Below are 20,577 nucleotides of genomic sequence, written 5' to 3'. Positions count from 1 at the left end.
CCCTGGCCTGGGAACCTCCATATGCCGCAGGCGTGGCCCCAAAAAACAAAACACCCTCCCACGATCAAATGCCTTGAATACCTTTGCTCCCTGGATCCTTGTTGAGTCCCATGGAGGGAAGGAAAGCAGAGGTGCCTCCATCCTGGGCCGCGGTCCCTGGCATTGAAGGGTGGGGGGCGGCTTCCACGTTGTAAGCCGTCGACTTCCTTCAAGAAAGAGCTCAGATGGGAGCCTCATTCCGTCCACTTGATGGAGACATAGGAAACGGGGGCCCAGTAGGAATAGAGACGCTCCAAACAGACTTTCCAGACGCTTGCGCAAAGGCTGAAGTCGTTTTAATTTAGCAGTTTGGTTTTCTCTGGTAGACACGGTTTTTTAAAAATTAGGTCGAAAATCACCTAACGTACAGTTAAGCTTTTTTAAAGTCCATAGCTCACGGCACGGGGCGTTCACAGCGTCATGCAGCCACCAGCTCTCTGCTCGCCAAGTGCCCGCTCTCCCGCCCCTCCTGCCCCAGGCCCTGGCAGCGCCGCATCTGCTTTCTGTCTCTGACGTTGCCTGTGCCAGATATTCCGTGTGAGTGGAGTCACACAGCTTGTGGCCTGCTGTGTCTGCTTTCTCTCGCTCAGCCTCCTCTGCAGTTTCATCCACGTTGTAGTGGGTATCGGGGATTCATTCCTTCTTATTGCTGAATAATATTCCGCTGTACGGATGGACTGCTTTGTGCAGTCATCCACGGATGGCACTTGGCTGTTTCCGCCCGTCGCCTGCTGTGAGCGTTGGTGTACAGGGGTGGGTGTCTCTTGACGTGTGCGCTCACTTCGCGTGGATGGGTACCTCGGGCTCAGAGTCTTTGTTTCCGTGTTTGAGGGACACCCAATTTAACATACTCCAAACTGAACTGCTCTTTGCATCTGCCTGTAGTGTTGGCCTGGAGTGGGCAGTTTTTGTCTTAAAGTTTCCTGACTTGTGAGCCACCCCTGGTCCCCCGACTGGAGAGCAGGCTTTGGTTTGGGCAGCTGCAAGTCTGGGGCGATGAGGCAGAAGAGATCCGGGGACTCACCAGCGTGCTCCCCAAGTCTCTCTCTCAGGTGGGAGGACAGTCAGCCCCGCCCCACCCCAGGGAGGTGCAGAAACTGGCCCAGGGTGATTGAGCTGGAGGCCGTGTAAGGACGCTTAGGGTGAGTCCACGCCAGCGATGACTGCGGGATTCGGCTGGGGCCCCGCGTGGTTGAAGCGTCCTGGCCTCCACTTCACCCTCGCTCGGGACGCGTGTGCTGGGCCGGCCACTGGGGGCGAAGCGGACGCTCTCGGGGGGGGCGGTGCGACCTCAGATCAGGACCAGCGCCACCTCGCTCGGGACGCGTGTGCTGGGCCGGCCACTGGGGGCGAAGCGGACGCTCTCGGGGGGGGCGGTGCGACCTCAGATCAGGACCAGCGCCACCTCGCTCGGGACGCGTGTGCTGGGCCGGCCACTGGGGGCGAAGCGGACGCTCTCGGGGGGGGCGGTGCGACCTCAGATCAGGACCAGCGCCACCTCGCTCGGGACGCGTGTGCTGGGCCGGCCACTGGGGGCGAAGCGGACGCTCTCGGGGGGGGCGGTGCGACCTCAGATCAGGACCAGCGCCACCTCGCTCGGGACGCGTGTGCTGGGCCGGCCACTGGGGGCGAAGCGGACGCTCTCGGGGGGGGGGCGGTGCGACCTCAGATCAGGACCAGCGCCACCTCGCTCGGGACGCGTGTGCTGGGCCGGCCACTGGGGGCGAAGCGGACGCTCTCGGGGGGGGCGGTGCGACCTCAGATCAGGACCAGCGCCACCTCGCTCGGGACGCGTGTGCTGGGCCGGCCACTGGGGGCGAAGCGGACGCTCTCGGGGGGGGGCGGTGCGACCTCAGATCAGGACCAGCGCCACCTCGCTCGGGACGCGTGTGCTGGGCCGGCCACTGGGGGCGAAGCGGACGCTCTCGGGGGGGGCGGTGCGACCTCAGATCAGGACCAGCGCCACCTCGCTCGGGACGTGTGTGCTGGGCCGGCCACTGGGGGCGAAGCGGACGCTCTCGGGGGGGGCGGTGCGACCTCAGATCAGGACCAGCGCCACCTCGCTCGGGACGCGTGTGCTGGGCCGGCCACTGGGGGCGAAGCGGACGCTCTCGGGGGGGGGCGAGCGACCTCAGATCAGGACCAGCGCCAGGGGGTTTGCTTCCCCTTCTGTTCACTACCGCATCCTGGAGGCTAAACAAAAAGGAATCCAGTGTGACAAGGAAAACAGTCCTTTTAAAGAGTTTTAAGCATAGTTGGTTTACGGGGTTCTGTCAGCTTCTGTGCAGCAAAGTGGCCCGGCCCTGCATGTGCGAGCATTCTTTTTCTCAGCGGATGTAGCTCTCTGTGCTGCACGTAGGGCAGGACCTCACTGTCCCCCATATTCTAAACGCGGTAGTTTGCATCTGTTGAGTCCATCCCATCCCTTCCCTCCCCCTCGGCGACCACAGTCTGTTCCGTTTCCCTTCTGGCGAAGGTGTGTCTGTGCTTTGAGTTCCAGATGTAAGTGCTCCCCTCTGGCATTTGTCTTTCTCTTTCTGACTGACTTCATTAAGTGTGAGACGTTCTAGTTGCATCCATGTTGCTGCAAATGGCATTAGTTTGTTCTTTTTTAATGGCTGAGTAGTATTCCACGGTGCACGTGTCCCTCCTCTGTCGATGGACATTTAGGTTGCTTCCATGTCTTGGCTGTTGTGCATAGTGCTTCCGGGAAGGCACGGGTGCCTGTGTCGTTCTGAACTGTAGTTCTGTCTGGATGTATGTCTGGGGTGGGATTGTCAGGTCACATGGTGGTTCTGTGTCTAGTTTCCTGAGGACCCCTCCCTACTACGCTGTTCTCCACAGGGGTTGCGCCAGTTTCCACCCCCAGCAGCAGTGCAGGAGGCTCCCTTTTCTCCACACCCTCCAGCAGGTGTTATTTGTGGACCTGTTGACGACGGCCATTCTGACCAGTGTGAGGTGGTACCTCATTGCCGTTTTGATTTGCATTTCTCTCGTAATTAGCGATGTTGAGCATTTTTTCATGTGCCTATTGGCCACCCATGTGTTGTCTTTGGAGAAATGTCTGTTTAGGTCTTCTGCCCATTTTTTGATTGGGTTGTTTATTTTTTTTGCTATTGAATTGTGCAAGTTGTTTGTATATTTTGGAGATGAAGCCCTTGTTGGCAGCATCTTTTGCCACTATTTTCTCCCATTTTGTGGGTCATCTTTTCAGGGTTTTGTTTGTTTTTTATTTTTATGGTTTCCTTTGTTGTGCAAAAGCTTATAAGTTTGATTAGGTACCATTGGTTTATTTTTGTTTTTATTCCTATTGCCTTGGGACGCTGACCTAAGAAAACATTTGTACGGTTGATGGCAGGAAATGTTTGCCCGTGTTCGCTTCTAGGAGTTTTATGTTGTCTTATGTCTAAATTTTTAAGCTATTTTGAGTTTATTTTGTGCATGGTTTGAGGGTGTGTTGTAGTTCCATTGATTTACACGCAGCCGTCCGGTTTTGCCAGCACCACTTCGAAACAGGCCTGTTTCGCAGGTGGCATGATTCTTTATGTAGACAAATCTGATGAAATCTATAAAAACGCTGTTAGTGCTGATAAGTCAGTTTAGCAGAGTTGCGGGATATAAGATCACACTACAGAATCAGTTGCCTCTATACTAGCAATGAACTATTGTAAATTAAAATTAAAAAAAGAAAACCAAATGGCATCAAATTAAGTCAAACACGTAGGGATAAACCTAGGGTGTTCAAGACGTGCATACCGAAAAATAAAAAACATTGCTGAGAGAAACTGAAGACCTAAATGCATGGAGAAATGTACTGTGTTCGTGGCTTGAAAGCCTCAGTACTTTGAGGTAACATTTTTCCCTACATTGATCTATGGAATTGACAGCTTCCCAGTACAATGTCAGCAGGCTTTTTTAGAAATAAAATTTGACAGGTTGATTGTAAAATTCACGTGGACACACAAAGAAACTAGAATAGCAAAAAAATGAAAAGGAAAAGAAAAATCTTGGAAAAAGGGGGACAAAGTTGAGAGATCTAATGCTACCTGAACTGAAAACCTGTCCCGGGGGAGGGAGAGGCAGCGGGAAGCACTGCGAGTTCGGGGGTGGTAGGTGCACACCGTGACACCTAGAGAGTGAGCAGTGAGCACAGGGAGCTAGCCAGACTCTTGGGGAAGAACGTTTAGAATGTGAGAAAAAGAATGTGTGCACGTGTACGAGTGGGTCGCTTTATAGCAGAAATTGACGGAGCGTTGTAAAACAACTATAATGAAATTTTTTTTTAAAGAAGGCAAGAAAACTATTACAAAGCTAAAGCAAGTATGGTTATGTGATAGTGGATTAAAGACAGAAAAGTAAATCAATGGGACAGAATAGAGAATCTAAAAATAAACCCTTAGGCATTTGGAATACTAATTTTCTCAATTATACAAGGCAATTTAATGGAAAAAGGGTGGTTTTTTTTCCAACAAATGGTGTTGGACTATTTGGATGTTTGTGTGCAAAATAATGAATTTTGAGCCAAATCTCATATAATGCACAGAAATCAACTTTAAATAAATGGTATACCTGGAGTTCCCATCGTGGCACAGTGGAAACGAATCTGACTAGGAGCCATGAGGTTCAATCCATGGCCTCACTGGGTGAGTTAAGGATCCGGCGTTGCCGTGAGCTGTGGTGTAGGTCGCAGACAGGGCTCAGATCCCGTGTTGCTGTGGCTCTGGCTTAGGCTGGTGGCTACAGCTCTGATTAGACCCTTAGCCTGGGAACCTCCATATGCCACGGGCGCAGCCCTAAAAAAAAAAAAAAAAAAAAAAAAAATCTCATAGCTAAATGTAAAATCTGAAACTATGAAACTTCTAGAGGAAAACTTAAGAGGAAATCTTTGTGACCTTGGTTTAGGCAAAGATGCCTTAAATATAACATCCAAAGCACAATTCATAGGAAGAAATTGTTAAATTGGACGTCATCAAAATTAAAACCGCTCTTCAGAAGACAAGATTAAGAGAATAGCAGGAAAAGGAACAGATGGGGAGAAAAATATTTGTAAAGCATATATCCAATAAAGGACTTCTATTCAGAATATATAAAGAATTCTCCAAACTTAAAAAAAAAAAAAAAAAACTGGCAAGAGAAGAACAGACTCTTTACTAAAGAATATAGCAGGTGGCAAATAAATACATCAAACAATGGCCAACACCATTTGTCCAGAGAGTTGCATCCACGTTGAAGCCGCAGTGAAGCACTGCGCCCCCCGGTGGATCCTCGGAGGCGATGGCCCGAGCCGGAGGGGCCTCGGAGGGGCTGGAGCTCGCACAGGCCCGTGGGAGTGCGAGGCGAAACGGTGGAACCACCGTGTTGCAGGCAGTCGGGTGGTTTTTTCAAGAACCAAACACACACATAACGGGTGATGCAGCCATTCCACTCCCAGGTATTTATCCAGGAGAAGAGCAGGCTTGCATCCGGACAGGTTTGCGCCCGAGTGTCCGTAACAGTTTTGTAACAACTGGACGCAGCACGTCAGTGGACAGATGCTGATGGGCCCACACCACGGGCTGCAGATGCGCGTGTGATGTGGTTGAACCCAGCGGGTGAAGCTGAGCGAACCAAGGAAGATGGGAAAGGACTGCAGACTCCCCTTGGCAGATTCTAGAAAAGGTTAAAAACAACAACCGGTGACAGAAGCAGGTCCCAGCGTGCTGATCTAGAAGGAGAAAAGGTTAAAAAACAACAACCGGTGACAGAAGGCAGGTCCCAGCGTGCTGATCTAGAAGGAGAAAAGGTTAAAAAACAACAACCGGTGACAGAGGCAGGTCCCAGCGTGCTGATCTAGAAGGAGAAATTGCTGAGGAGCACCGGCAGCGCCGGGCAGCGGCAGAGATTTTCACGGACGTGGCTGTGCCCGTGGCCGCATGCCGTCGTTGGGTTGACGTGTGCGCACCTTTCTGTCTCGCTTCAGGAGGGCCAGGGTGACTCGCTGGGGCGCTGCCTCCCCTGCAGTTGGTTCTCGCTGTTCGCCGGGTAGAGGCGTGGAGCTGGCAGTTGCACGTGGGGAGGCGGAGGCTGAGCGGACGCCCACTGCCCTCCCCGCTGTCCATCCCCGGGGCCTCTGCCCTTGGCCTGGCTCCTGAGTCTGCGATGATCTTACTCGCCTTTTTCTGTCACCTGTCCCTAGTCCTTCTTCCTAGACGTTAACAGAGCGGGTTTGGTGACGGGACCTGCGTCTCGCTCTCTCCAGGGCACAGTCCTTCGCCGAGCGGCTGCGGCTGGGCATCGCGGTGATTCACGGAGAAGCGCAGGACGCGGAGTCGGACCTGGTGGACGGCCGGCACTCGCCGCCCATGGTCAGGAGCGCGGCGGCCATCCACCCCAGCCTGGAGATCCCCAGTAAGTGCCGCCTCGGACGCCAGGCCGAGGGTGTGAATGACTTGTCTTTCTGGCTTTAAGTCGCTAAGAGCGGACGACGCCCTCTGTGGCCTGGTTGGGACAAGGGCCCTTGTGACGCCTCTTAGAAGCGGTCTGCCCGAGGCAAGACCCATGAAGACGCTCGGGCAGAATCACTTAGAGCGAGTGCTTCCGGGATTTCTCTCTTGTCCCCGGGACGTTTTTGATTGTCAGTACAAGGGCTGAGCAGTCACTGCCCTGCCCCCGCCCCCAGCCCCTGGCAGCCACCAGTCTGCTGTCCGTCCCATGGGTTCGCCTCTCCTGGCCGTTCCATGAGAGGCCAGGAAGGACGCAACCAGTAGGTTGTCTTTTGTATCCAGTTGCTGCAAGTATCAGAACTTCATGCCTGTGATGGATGGGAAATACTCCACGGTCCCACAGCCTTGTTACCCACTGGTCTGCTGGCGGGTGTTGTCTGTCCTGCCTTGTGGCTGTAACGCTGCTGTGTGCACTCCTGTACAAGCTTCCGCGGACATGTGATTTCATTTCTCCGGGGTCTGGTCCTAGCATCAGAATCGCTAGATCACATGGTAATTTTAGCCGTTTAAGGAGCCACCAAACTGTCTTCCAAAAGCAGCTGCACCCTCTTACGCTCCTGCCCGCCAAGTGTAAAGAGTCCACTTTCCCCACGTCCTTACCAATGCTTGATTTCTGATTTTTTTCATCACAGTCTTCCTGTAATAAAAGGGAAGTGGTGCCTCACGTAGGGCTCTTTCTTTTTTTACCGCTGCCCCTCAGCAGTGGAAGTTCCTGGGCTGGGGGTGGAATGCGAGCTGCGCCTGCCTGCCTGTGCCACAGCCAAGGCAACACTGCATCCGAGCCGCCCTGAGCGAGGCCGGGGATTGGACCCACATCCTCACGGAGACGATGCTGGGGTCCTAACCCGCGAGGCACAGTGGGGGCCCCTTGACTGCTGTTTTGACTTGCGTTTCCCCAATGGCTGATGACATTGAGCAGCTTTTCATGTGCTTGCTGTGTCTTTGGAGAAATGTCTCTTCAAATCCTTTGCCTTTTTTTTTTTGGTCACTTTTGGCTGCCATGAGGTATGTGGAGCTCCCGGGCCAGGGATCACATCAGAAGCACAGTTTCGACCTAAGCCGTAGCTGCAGCAATGCCGGATCCTTAGCTCTACCAGGCCGGGAACCGAACCCACGTCCCAGCAGCTCCTGAGATGGCTCCCTGTAGTGGGAGCTCCATTTGCCCATTTTTAAAAATGGGTTATTTCTCTTTGTGTTGAGTTACGAGTTTTGTTTTTGATTTCTTCTTCTTCTTTTTTTTTTGTCTTTTTAGGGCCACATGGGGATTCCCAGGCTGGGGGTTGAATCGGAGCTGTAGCCACTGGCCACAGCCACAGCAACGCCAGATCCGAGCGATGTCTGCAGCCTACACCACAGCTCATGGCAACACTGGATCCTTAACCCACTGAGCAGGGCCAGGAATTGAACCTGCCTCCTCATGGATACTAGTCAGATTCCTTTCTGCTGAGCCACGACGGGAACTCCTGTAAGAGTTTTTTATGTGTTCTGAACACTAGACCCTTGTGTGCAATTATTTTTTTCCATTCTGTAGGTTGTCTTTTCACTTTCTTGACAGTGTCCTTTGATGTACAGAAGTTTTTAATTTTGATAAGGTCCAGTTTATTTATTTGTTGCTTGTCTTATGGAGGCATATCTAAGAATTCCTGCCAGATCCAAGTTTGTGAAGATTTGTTCCTGTTTTTTTCACTCAGGTTTATAGTTTTAGCTCCTGTCTTAGGTCTTTGATCCATCATGTTGTGAGAAGAGTCCAGACTCACTCTTTGGCATGTGGGTAGCCACTTGTCCGAGCACCGTTGTTGAAAAAACGTTCCTTCCCCATTGAATGGTCTTGACACACTTGTTAAAAATCAGTTCCAAGTGTCCATCAGCAGATGAGTGGATAAAGAAAATGTGTGTATATAGTGGAAGGTTATTCAGCTGTAAAAAGAAGGAAATCATAGAGTTCCCGTCATGGCTCAGCAGGTCAAGAACCTGACTAGTGTCTTGAGGACATGGGTTCGATTCCTGGCCTCGCTCAGTGCATTAAGGATCTGGTGTTGCCGCAGCTGTGGTGTAGGTCATAGACGAGGCTTGGATCTGGCGTTGCTGTGGCTATTGTGTAGCCACAGTTGTGGCGGGGGGGCCACAATTTGGCCCCCAGCCTGGGAAACTTCCATATGCTGCACCTGTGGCCCTAAAAAGAAAAAAAAAAGAAAATCTCGGAGTTGCCGTCGTGGCTCAGCAGAAAGGAATCTGACTGGCACCCGTGAGGATGCAGGTTTGATCCCTGGCCTCGCTCAGTGGGTTTGAGGATCCCAAGTCGCCGTGAGCTGTGGTGTAGGTCGCACACACGGCTTAGATCTGGTGTTGCTGGGGCTGTGGCGTCGGCCGGTAGCTGCAGCTCTGATTAGACCCCTCGCTGGGAACCTCCGTGTGCCGCGGGTGTGGCCCTAAAAAGACAGGAAAGAAAGAGGCACTCCTTTGCCGTTTGTGACAACATGGGTGGATGTTATGCTGACTGAAGTCAGTCAGGCCGAGGATGTTCTCGCTGGTGCCTGGAATCTAAAGGCAGCGCCCGACTCGGAGCCGAGAGCCTGATGGTGGTTGCCAGGGCCTGGGCGGAGGAGGCGGGGAGACGCTGGTCGGCGAGCACAGACTTGGGGTTGGAAGATGAGTAGGTCCCGGGGTGTCACGCCCAGGGCGGTGGAATCACGGACAGTACTGTGCTGTGTACCTGACGGTTGCTGAGAGAGCACCCCTTCAGTGTCGCCCCCCACACACACACGTACACGTGATCATGGGAGCTGATGAAAGCGTTGACTAGTCTTCCCGTGGTTTTCATCTGGCAGAGTGTGTGTGTGTGTGTCTGCCAGATCATCATGGTTGTACACCTTCAACACGGGAAAGGCTGTGTGTCGATTCCGTCTCGCTAAGGCTCGGGGGGAAATTGGCCGACCTGGAGGTCTGGCTTGTTTCTGGATTCTCAACAGAACCGCTTTTGCTCTTTGGGTCCCTTGCCCTTCATGTGCATGGCAGGATCAGGTCGTCTGTGCAGAAGTGGTTGGGACTCCGACAGGAAGGCACTGAGCCCCTGGGTCACCTCGGGGAGCACTGCCCCTGGACGGTACGAAGTCTTCGGGTCCGTGGACGTGGGTGTCTTTCCACTTAGGTGTTTGCTTTGATTTCGTTTAGTAGGATTGTAGCTTCCTCTCCAGGTCTTTTACCTCCTTGGGGAAATTTCGTCCTCTCCCTTCTGCTCTCTTTTTTTTGATGTTGTGTTTCTTAGTTTTCACTTCAGACTCTTCATTGCCAGTGTGTAGAAACACAACTCATTTTTGTGTTGATCTCGTACCTTGCAAGTTTGATGAATCCGTGTATTAGTGTTGGTGGCTTTGGGTGGATTGTTTGGTGTTTTCCTGCGTGTAGGATCATTTTACTTCTTCCTCTCCAATCTGGTTGTCTCCCAGTTCCTTTTCTTGCCCGACTGCCCTGGCTAGCACACCCGGTGCACTGTTGAAGAGCAGGGGTGGCAGTGGGCATCCGTGTCTTGGTCCCGACCTTAGGGGGGTCCTTCATCCAGTAAGATGTCAGCAGTGACGTCTTCCCAGCTGCCCTCATCAGCTTGGGGAGGTTCCCTTCCCGTCTGTCCCTCGTTCCTGGAGTCTCTGTGTCGTAAGACATTGCTGACGTTGTCAAGGCTTCGGCCTAGCTTTTAATCCAGAAACCTCGGTGTGTGTGTTTTTCTGAGCAGTGCTGATCCCGAAGGAGAAGCCTCCCATCACGGTTGTCGGCGACGTGGGAGGAAGGATTGCCATCATCGTGGTACGTACCCGCTCCTGCCGCGGCCCTGCTGACCCTCGTCGCTCTGTTGGCTGGCGGCCGGCTGTGGCCAGCCAAGTCTCGCGTGAGGTGGTTGGTGCCTGGTGCTAAGTGTTCACTTTGGTCTAAAAATTGAAAATTGCTGGGCGACCCATGACGATTCGGCAGCTTGGCTGCAAATCGGAGGCCCCCAGGACCCCCTCGTGGGCTTTTGAGCCTCTGCTGGAGTGTCTCCCAGAGCTCAGGGGACACTTTGGTTTATTAAAGGCAGTGGCAAAGGACATAGACGAGCCACCAGACGGGGAGAGAAGCACAGGGCGAGGTCTGGGGGCTCCCTGTGAGGTTGGGACGCATCACCCATTGGGTGTGGCCTAGTCAGCCACCTGGCAGCGCCTGAACCCTGTGCTGCTGGGACCGTGTGGGGACCCCTCAAGGAGGCGTGATGGGTCATTGGCTCCATTTCCAGCCCCTCCTCTGTCTGGAGGAGTCGGGGGGGCGGGGCCTGAAAACTCCCAGCTTCTCATCGTAGCCTGGTCTTTCTGGTGCCAGCCTCCACCCAGGGCCCGTGTCGGGAAGGAGACCGGCGAGCAGTGTCTATATTTCCCATTGTCTCATGCTGGGGATCTGTGAGAGCAGAAGCCCCTAGTCTGAGTATTTTGTTAAATAATAATTATTTTTCCCATTACAAAAATATATGTAAAAAATATTTTCCGGGAGTTCCCGTCGTGGCACAGTGGTTAACGAATCTGACTAGGAACCATGAGGTGGCGGGTTCGGTCCCTGGCCTTGCTCAGTGGGTTAAGGATCCGGCGTTGCCATGAGCTGTGGTGTAGGTCGCAGACCTGGCTTGGATCCTGCGTTGCTATGGCTGTGGTGTAGGCCGGCAGGTGTAGCTCCGATTAGACCCCTAGCCTGGGAACCTCCATATGCCATGAGAGCGGCCCAAGAAATGGCAAAAAGACCAAAAAAAAAAAAAAAAAAAAATGTCCATACAGTTAGTAGAAGAAGGTTGGAAAATAAGGGCAGGTAGCCGTGAGAGAGGAAAGACCTGCTAGAGGCAAAAGCGTCGAACAGCGCTTTAGGATGCGTCAGACCCCACTCGGCGAGCGTTTCCAGAGCAGCCGCCCGCCAGGGCGTAGTTCTGGACGGCAGGATGTAGAGACCAGGCCCAGGGCTCCTCGAGGAGGTACGGAGATGGCCGTGGGGACCGTCCCGTCCGTGGGAGCCCGGTCCCCTCGCTGTCTGGACGCGCCGCGTGGACAGCAGCTGTGTCACAGCAGCATTAGTCCACCCTTTTCTCCCCGTGGCCCAGACCCGAGCCACTGTCGCAAATGTGTCTCTGTCTTCTGCTGACTGTGCGATGCCAGGATGACATCATCGATGACGTGGACAGCTTCCTCGCGGCGGCGGAGACCCTGAAGGAGAGGGGCGCCTATAAGATCTTCGTGATGGCGACCCACGGCTTGTTGTCCTCCGACGCCCCCCGGCTCATTGAGGAATCTGCCATCGACGAGGTAACCGCGCCGGGCCGCCTGGGCACCTCCCGCCCGCGGTCCCGGGACCCGGCGGGGAGCGAGCTGCTCTGCAGGCAGAGTGGGTCCGTGGTGGGGGTTGTGTGCGTGTCCTGACTGCGGCCCACGTCCGCTCTCACCCCATCTTCTGCCCACGGCAGTGGGGAATCGTTCTTACAGCTGGTCAGCAGAGCCCGGGGTGCCTGCCGGCCCTGGCGGGGCGGGGCACAGCCCTGCGGGAGGGTGAGAAGGCATCGGCCAGCCAGGAGGCCCAGTGTTTGGGTCCAGACCCTGGTTTGCCTGATGCGAAAGCCGAGCCCTGTCCCTGGCACAGACGCTGCGATGTGAGGCTGCGAGAGAGAGGGAGGCACACGGGGTGACCCACCTGAGTGGCCTCCACTCCCAGGGTGGCTGCAGCGAGGCCACCAGGCTTCCTCGCCCTGCCTTCCCTCGTTCCAGAGGCCAGCGGGGCGAGGGGGCGGCAGGTGTTGATGTGTGAGTCGTGTTTTCATTACATTTAAGAAGCAGAAGCGCGGTTCCCTGTGTGTTCCCGGTGTTGACTCTCAGGTCAGACCCTTTTACTTCCCGAGGCCTGCGTTCCGCTGTCCGCAGTGGCTCCCGCTGAGCCCATCCAGTGTCCGTCTCTGAGGGCTCAGGGTGCTTTTAGCATAGACAGAAAGCCTCACTGGCGCAGCTCAGGCCAGTCCAGCCTCCAGTCCACTGGGCAGAGCATTCTGGGAGCCGAGAATGGTGAGAAGGGCGTCTCAGGCAGCGAAGCGGATGGAGAATTCACACAGTAAGTGGGAGACTCGTGGCCCAAGGCAGTGCTCGCAGCCTGTCCACGGGGCACTCGCGGGGTTCCCTCTGCTGCAGTATGTGGGCAGGTCGGAAGGAGCGCGTGGAGGGGCTGCTGGGGGCCAGGCCCCTCGGGCAGCGCGACCTTGGGAGAGGAAGCAGGAAAGCAGCAGGAGCGGAGGCCAGCACCCCGAGGCCAGCGGCCGGAGTGTGCAGGGAGGCCGCCCGGGCGGGTGGGGACACGGACACCCTGCTAGGGAGGGGTCAGTAAGCGATGGCTAAACTGGGTTCCACATAAACTTACAGACAAAGCGCAGCTGCCAGTGGATCGTGACGAACCACAGGGTGTAGACGTCACTGCAGCCTCAGCGGGCTGGGGCCGCGGAGCGAGGCCGGGTCCCTGACCTTCCGGGCAGCAGCCGCGGGGGGTGCTTGCGCTTGGACGCCTCAGGATTTGAAGTGTTGTTCTTGTGTTTTTAATGAAAAGTAGTTACAAGAATGTCCAGAAGAGGCATCTGTGAAGACAGTGGATGGGTGGTTGCCAGGCTGTGGGGAGGGTGGAATGAGGAGACAGGTGTGCAGCCATCTGGGGACACGCTGGGGACACGCTGGTCGCCGCTCTGAAAAGCCTAAAGCTCTTGACTCACGTGGCAGCGAAATGTATCTCAGTACAGTGGTGGTTGTTACAAGTGGCTGGAGTACCCTCGGGGAGTTAAGGGGGGTCACCTAAGGGGGTCGTCGAGAGGGGGGTCATCTCAGGAGGTCCTCAGAGGGAAAACGGACCCTCCTCCCGGGGGGCCGGGGCTGCCCTTCCCGCTGCTGCGTGTGGGCGCCGCAGAGCTCTCTGTGTGATACCAGCGGGTAGCTTTTCTCCCTTGCGAACTATGCTCTTCGGGCCAGGAGACTTGCATAACCCCTCATGTTGCCATTTTTGCGCTGGTTACAAGCAAGATCAGGCAGAAAATGCGTCACAGTAATTAGGATCGGCCAGGTTGTCACGGCCCCAGCGCTGGTTCTGGCTGCTTCCTGACCACCTGGGCCTCTTTCAGCAGCCTCATTATGTGTGTACGTATTCTCATATTAGAAGCTTTCCTGAGGCTTATTTTGGAAATAGGGAGTAGGCATTGTATATAATAACTTAAAAATTATTTCCTGGAATTTTCATTGTGGCTCAGCGGAAGCGAATCTGACTAGGATCCATGAGGTTGTGGGTTCGATCCCTGGCCTCACTCAGGGGGTTAAGGATCCGGTGTTGCCGTGAGCTGTGGTGTAGGTCGCAGACGTGGCTCAGATCCCACGTTGCTGTGGCTGTGGTGGCGGCCGGCAGCTGCGGCTCTGATTGGACCCCTGGCCTGGAAACCTCCATATGCCACGGGTGTGGCCCTAAAAATAAAAGCAAAAAAAATTATTTCTTTCCTTGTTTTCTTAAGGCTGAGTATTTTTATTTTTTCCATTTGTAGATGTTGATAATGCCTTTTTCTTTTTTGATTTTTATCAAACCTTTTTAAAATAACGGCTTTAATGAAATAAACAGAGGTCCCCCCTTATCCACGGGGACACGTTCCGAGGCCCCCCAGTGGACACCTGAAACCACAGTCAGTACTGACCCCTGCGTGCCGTTGGTTTTTCCTGTACGTGCACACGTGTGATGGTTTAATTTATTAATTAGGCACAGTAAGATGAGCAGTAGTAACTACTAACAATAAACCGTATTGTGCAAGGTGAAAGCCTTTTTCGTCACTACGTCCTTACCACTCTCTGGCTGTAACGTGTGCCGTTGAAGGTGCGGCAGCAAAACTCGCACGGATTTCTTCCTCACACGTTCATGGGTGGAGAACTCCTTCTTACAGATCCTAGCAGCCTTTCCCTAAGTCAAGCTTCTCTTTGGTGTATCTGAATTGCCGGCATCGCTACTTTTGCGCCTTGGGGCCAGTTTCAAGTAAAAGAAGGGTTATGTGGACACAAGCACTGTGATCCGATGGCTGAGCTGGTCACTGAGTGACCAACAGATGGGCCGGATCTGCCGGACACAGGGTGGTTCATGCCCCAGACAGTGAGAGTTCCTCACGCTGTTCACAACAGCGCACAATGTAAAACATAGACATCTTCTCTTTCTGGAATTTTCCATGTAATATTCTCAGACGCAGGTTGACCCTGGGTGCTTAAAACCGCGGGACGTGGCATCTGGAGTTGGGGCGCGGGTCCGCTGGCCCAGGGAATGGCCCTGAGTGCTTCTCCGTCCACTCACAGGCTTAACCGTGCCGCCGTCGCCGCGCTCGCCGGTGGAACCTCTCCATCCCCACGACGAAGTCCTGTGTCCGTCCCCAGTCACTCTCCATTCCCTCCCGGTTCACGCAGCGGGAGCAGGGCCTCCGCTTTCCACCTCCGTCGGGGGTTTACCGCGTCGGCCCCTTTCGTGCGCACGGACTCCTGGACCACGTGGCCCTTGGTGTCTGGCCTCTTTCTGTCCACGTCGTGTTGGGAAAGTTCGCCCGGGTGGTAGCAGGTGCCGGCAGCCCCTGCCTTTTGATTACTGAGTATTTCCTGGCGTGGATATAGCGGCCTTTGCTCTCTGCTCGGAAGGTGGCGGCGATCTGGGTGGTTCTCCGCCCTTCGGCTGCTGCGAAGGGCGCGGTGGTGGGCGCGCATGTGCACGTTTTCAGACGAACGTGTTTTCCTGCTTCTCGGCTGTCAGCCGAGCACGTGGTGGTTGTGTGGCACCTTTCGAGGGCCCTCCAGGCTGTTCCCACGCGCCGGGACCAGCAGTGAAGTGAGGGCTGCAGTTTCTCCACAGCCTCGCCGGCGTTGCTGTGGCCCAGCTTTTGGCCTGTAGCTGCCGTAGGGGCGTGAGGCCTGCAGCCCTCCCCTGAGACCCAGGTAGCGCTCGCACAGACTGGGAACGTGGCGGAGGCACGGGACCCACAGTCCTCCTGTGAGTAGCCCTCAGAGACGTGAGGCTGGATGGTATTTTCTGAGCAAGCCGGAGGCCGCTGGGCTTTATCGTCTCATTTCTTTCCTCTTGGTTTGTAGGTGGTGGTCACCAACACAATTCCGCATGAAATCCAGAAGCTCCAGTGCCCCAAGATCAAAACGGTGGACATCAGCATGATCCTCTCGGAGGCCATCCGCCGGATTCACAATGGGGAGTCCATGTCCTACCTTTTCAGAAACATAGGTGTAGACGACTGAGCTCCCTTCCTCTCAACTCCCCGGGCCAGACCGGGGCCGCGGGAGTGAGCGCTGTGAGGCTCCTGCCCTCGGGCTGTGTTTCCCGGGGCCGTCGGTGTCTTGTCCCTTCTTTTCGTTCATCCCTATGAAGATAGACCACCTTTTTATGTCCTTTTGGGTGTTTGTGGGGGGGGTATTTTTTAAAAGGCAAACTATCATCTCCTCTAAATAAAGTAAGTTAACACCCAGTTGTGTTCAGTTTAACTGTTTAAAAAATAACTTGGACTGCGATTTTTTAAGCTCACAAACAGCCTTTTCCAAAGTTGCTGGAGCCCAAGTGCTTGAAAGTTCATAAAATGATCTACTCTATGATACTGTAGTTGAAAAGCCAAAAAGTTTATGCTATTAAATCCAGTAAGTTACATTTTTAGAAATGCTTTTATAGACAAGCATATGGAATGTGTGACCATTATTTATTTTCCGCAACAAAAAAGGAGGAATAAAAAACTACTGTGCGTGTGTTTTTTTAAACTTTGTGTTTAGGCAGTCGTTTTATAACTAAAATAAAAGGAAAGCTGAATATACATGCTGTGGCTGTCAGAATGTTCATCAGCTCGCTGACCTTTGTGCAGCTTTTCGGGTAAGACCGTGGTCCCCGCGGGATGTAATGTTCCCTGTTCTGTTTGTCCAGGACCCTGCGCCTTCTTGACACATAGTCACTTGACTGCAGCAGGAGAGGAATCGGAGCACCAGCTGTGAGCCGCTGGGGGCAGGTCAGGAGTGGGCACCAGCTGCCGTCTGCATTGTGGTGTGGCTTTGTTCTGCTCCCTGTTTGACAGCCCGGGCATTCTCACAACAGAATGCGCCACTGCATGCTCTGGCAGATGAGATGCGGGGGGGAGGGGGCTGCAGAGAGCAAGCGATGTGACCTTTGTCCTTGTCAGGCATCAGGTATCGTCCTAAGAGTTCAGAACCCAAAACTCTACCTTAGAGTTGACCAGGCTGGGAAACACAGGTCGCATGAATTATGCCACTGTGATCATGTAATAGCAGTCCCCTCAATTCATGCAGGAAAAAAATAATATTTTCTTAGAAAAAGATTACTTTTCCTTCCACAAAACCTTAAACCTTTGCTTTCTGCCTGGCTGTGTTAGACTCTGGAATAAAATAGCAGTGGACTTAGCACAAAATTAAGATGAGTCACTTACTGTTTGCCATGTCTGGACTTCTTGACATTCCTGAGAGCAGCCTGACTCTTGGGGGTCTTGCCCCAGAGCAGGCCTGGAGCCCCCGCATGTGTAGGCACTGAGGGCTTTGCTTCTGGGGCCACCTGAGCTGTTAGATGGCCTCCTGTGCACCCCTCTGCACTCATCACACCCAGCAGTGCCCAGGACCCTCCTGAGGTGGTGTCTCGGCCAAACTCCCCATGACTGCTGTGCTCCCACACGTGTGTGCCGATGTTAGGGTCTAATCCAGGTAGATGTCTGTGTTGCTAACACAGCACACAGAACTTAGAACTGTGCCTCAAAGGACTGCCTTTATTTTATCTAACTCAGAACTCTCCACGGCACAGAGGGACAGTTATTGAAAAGTTGAAAAGCAAATGTATCAACTGTTGCTACTCAGGACAAACAATACGACCGAAAAGCTTGGGAGGAAAGGCTGGAGAATGAGGTGCCTTTGAGGAAAGGAGCTTTGAAAAGCTCCCATACTCGCCTGGGAACCTCAAAGGCCATATGATTGCCCACCCTTGAGCACATGTTGAGGAAAGACCTCTGGCTGACCTTGAGGTTCTGTGCAAGCATGAAGTGAGGCCCAAGGCAGGGCTGTAAAGTGCCTGGCAGAGTGCAGAAGGCATGCCCCAGGACCCACAGCCTATCTGCAGATGAGGAGAGCTCTCTCTCTCTCTTTGTTTTTGTTTTTGTTTTGTTTCAGGGCTTTAAGGAAGTGTGATGCCTCCCTAGCTGACGAGTAGGCTGACTGTACAGAAATACCATTTGCCACAAACAGAGAATACAGACTACAAACTCAGGCTGGGAAAAGCCAACAAGCAAACAAACCCCGTGGAGAGGGTTGAAAATCTGATTTCCAGAATTTCACATTATAGTGTTAAAAATACTGGTTTTCAACAACAACAACAAATTCCAAGGCATGTAACCAAACAAGAAGTTTGGGCCCATACGCAGGTCCTTCCTTGAGGAAGCTGAGATGTTAGACTTACTGGACGAAGACTTTTAAATCAACTATTTCAGATATACTCAGAGCTAAAGAAAACCATCGAAAATTATGCCTCACCAAATGAAGAAAATCAATGAAGAGAAATACTAGAAGGGAACCAAACAGAGGGTTTGAAGAAGGTGGAGTAGGACGAACCAGGCATCCGTCTCTTCACCCAGATAGTTGCAGTGGCAAATCCATCTGATGATTTTGGAACGCTGGAGTCTATTGAAGGCTTGCAACTTCCAGGGGAAGTGTTGGGCAGTAGATTGCAGTTAGTTTTGGTCAAATCCAGCTCTTGCTACAGGTGCAGATAGCCAGCCTCCACTCCCAGCCCGTTGGCAGACAGCTGTGCCCATGTTCCTGGAGCAGTCTGACAAGCTCATGGGAACCAGGGTAAGCAAAAAGCAAAATCCCTCAAATGGCAGGGATCAGTGCCCTGACAACTAATAGCTGCTTCTGATCACAGAGGTGCAAAGAGGTACCATTTTTGCAAGCTCCTCCTCCCTCCAGCTGAAGAGGGAGTACTTCCCAACTCATTGTATGAGGACAGCATTGCCTAGCACAAAAACCAGACCAAAGCACTACAAGGGAAAAAAAAAAAAACAAAGACCAATCTCTCAAGAACATAGGTGCAAAAATCCACAACAAATTATTAGCAAATCATTTCCAACAGTATGTAAAGAATTATGTGTAACCAAGTGGGTTCAGGATATACACAGCTGTGTCAGCATTTGAAAATCAACTTGTGGAGTTCCCATGATGGTGCAGCGGAAACCAAATCTGACTAGGAACCATGAGGTTGCAGGTTCGATCCCTGGCCTCACTCAGTGGGTTAAGGATCCAGCATTGCTGTGATCTGTGGTGTAGTTTGTAGACATGGCTCGGATCTGGCATGGCTGTGGCTGTGGCGGAGGCTGGTGCCTGCAGCTCCAGTTAGACCCCTAGCCTGGGAACCTCCATATGCCGCGGGAAGCGGCCCTAGAAAAAAGGCAAAAAAAAAAAAAAACCGAAACAACAACAACAACAACAACAACAAAAAACAGTCAGAATAGCCAATGCCATACCGAAAAGAGAACCCAGTTGGGAGTACTCAACACTGCCTCACTCAGGACAGCTCTAAAGCTGCTAATCAGGAGTGTGGTGTTGGGGAAAGAAACTACCTCTAGACCAATTGCACAGACTAGAGAGAGAGCCCAGAAGGAGACGCACATAAATATAGTCATCCAGTCTTTGGCAAAGGAGCAAAGTCAATACGATGGACCAGAAATAGCCTTTTCAACAAATGGGGCTTGGATAACAGCATTCACATGCAAAAAAAAAAAAAAGTCAAAACTGTAAAACTCCCATGTGACCTTGGTCATAGCAATGACTTTTTAGATATGACACCAAAGGAATATTCCCTGAAAGAAATAATTGGTAAGCTGGAATTCACTAAAATTAAAACTGCTCTGTGAAAGGCACTGTTAAGAGAGTGAAAGACAAGCCATGGGCTGGGAGAAAATCTTTGGAAAAAACACTTAACTAATTAAAAAAAAAAAACCTGGTAAAAAGAACAATTAATCTCAACAATAAAAAAGGAAACAACCCGATTAAAAATTGAAGACGCCTCACCAAAAATACACAGATGGCAAATAAGCATATGAAAAGATGCTCTATATCATATGTCATCAAGGAACTGCAAATTAAGACAATGAGATATACCACAAACTTATTAGGCCAAACTCTGGATCACTGGCTAAATGATCCTAAATGCTGATAAGGATATGGAGTAGTGGCGCTCCTTCATTGCCAGTGGGAATGCAAAATGACCACTTTGGAAGACAGTCTGGGAGTTCCTTACAAATCTGAAAATACTCATTGTGTGATCAGTCATGCTCCTTGGTATTACCCAAAGGAGTTAAAAACTTATGTCCACATAAAAGCATGCACGTGGAATTTCATAAGCAGTTTTATTCATAACAGCCAAAACTTAGAAGCAATCAAAATGTCCTGTGGTAGGTAAATGGATAAATAAACTGTGGTATCTCCAAACAATAGAATATTATTCAAAACAAAAGCAAAGCAGCAAAGAGAAATAAGTTATCCATGAAAAAATGTGGAGGAAACTAAAATGAATCTTATTAAATGAAAGGAGACAATCTGAAAAAGCTGTATACTATTTGATGACAACTATATGACTAGAAAAGGCAAAACTATGGAAACTAAAAAGATCTGGGATTGGGGGCTGGTGGGGGGGATGGGGGGGAATAGGTAGAGCACGAAATATTTTTGTGGCAGTGAAAATACTCTGTGTGATACTATAATGATGGATGTATGTCATTATACGTACGCCTAAATCCATAGAATGTATGGCACCGAGAGAAAACTCTGAACTGTGGACTTTGAATGGTGATGATGTGCAGGTGCACATTCACCCGTTGTGACCAATGTACCTCTCGGGGGGGGGGGGGGGGGCGGGGGCGGGGGGCGGGTACTGACAGTGGAAAGACAGTGCATGTGTTGGGGCTCGGGCCATATGGCAAATCTCTGCACCTGCTGCTCGATGTTGCTTGGAAAACTGCTCT

General features: G+C 52.3%; 1 protein-coding gene across 33 annotated transcripts in view; it reads left to right on the top strand.

The window, feature by feature from the left end:
* The window catches only part of PRPSAP2 (phosphoribosyl pyrophosphate synthetase associated protein 2), a 45,829-nt gene extending 27,737 nt beyond the window's left edge, over positions 1 to 18,092 (top strand). For 11 of the 33 annotated variants that reach the window (XR_014821996.1, XR_014821992.1, XR_014821995.1 and 8 more), the window contains 4 exons: positions 6,278 to 6,426; positions 10,252 to 10,322; positions 11,687 to 11,833; positions 15,656 to 16,377. Coding sequence is in view for 10 of the 33 variants with exons in the window: in XM_021067976.2 (XP_020923635.1) it covers positions 6,278 to 6,426; positions 10,252 to 10,322; positions 11,687 to 11,833; positions 15,656 to 15,814 (526 nt within the window). In the remaining 23 variants the exon portion in view is untranslated. Of the gene's footprint in view, positions 1 to 6,214; positions 6,427 to 10,251; positions 10,323 to 11,686; positions 12,627 to 14,875; positions 15,558 to 15,655; positions 16,378 to 16,484 lie in introns of those variants that run through there. The other 22 variants (XR_014821991.1, XR_014822001.1, XR_014821990.1 and 19 more) reach the window with 13 other exon arrangements.
* Positions 18,093 to 20,577: the final 2,485 nt, after the last annotated feature.

The sequence above is a fragment of the Sus scrofa genome, chromosome 12 (assembly GCF_054392235.1).
Source record: "Sus scrofa isolate SSC_HxYL_T2T_F1_AM1 chromosome 12, Sscrofa_HxYL_maternal_Yorkshire_Landrace_v2.0, whole genome shotgun sequence".
NCBI classification, from domain to species: Eukaryota; Metazoa; Chordata; class Mammalia; order Artiodactyla; family Suidae; genus Sus; species Sus scrofa.
This window is presented reverse-complemented; position numbering and strand designations above follow the sequence as displayed.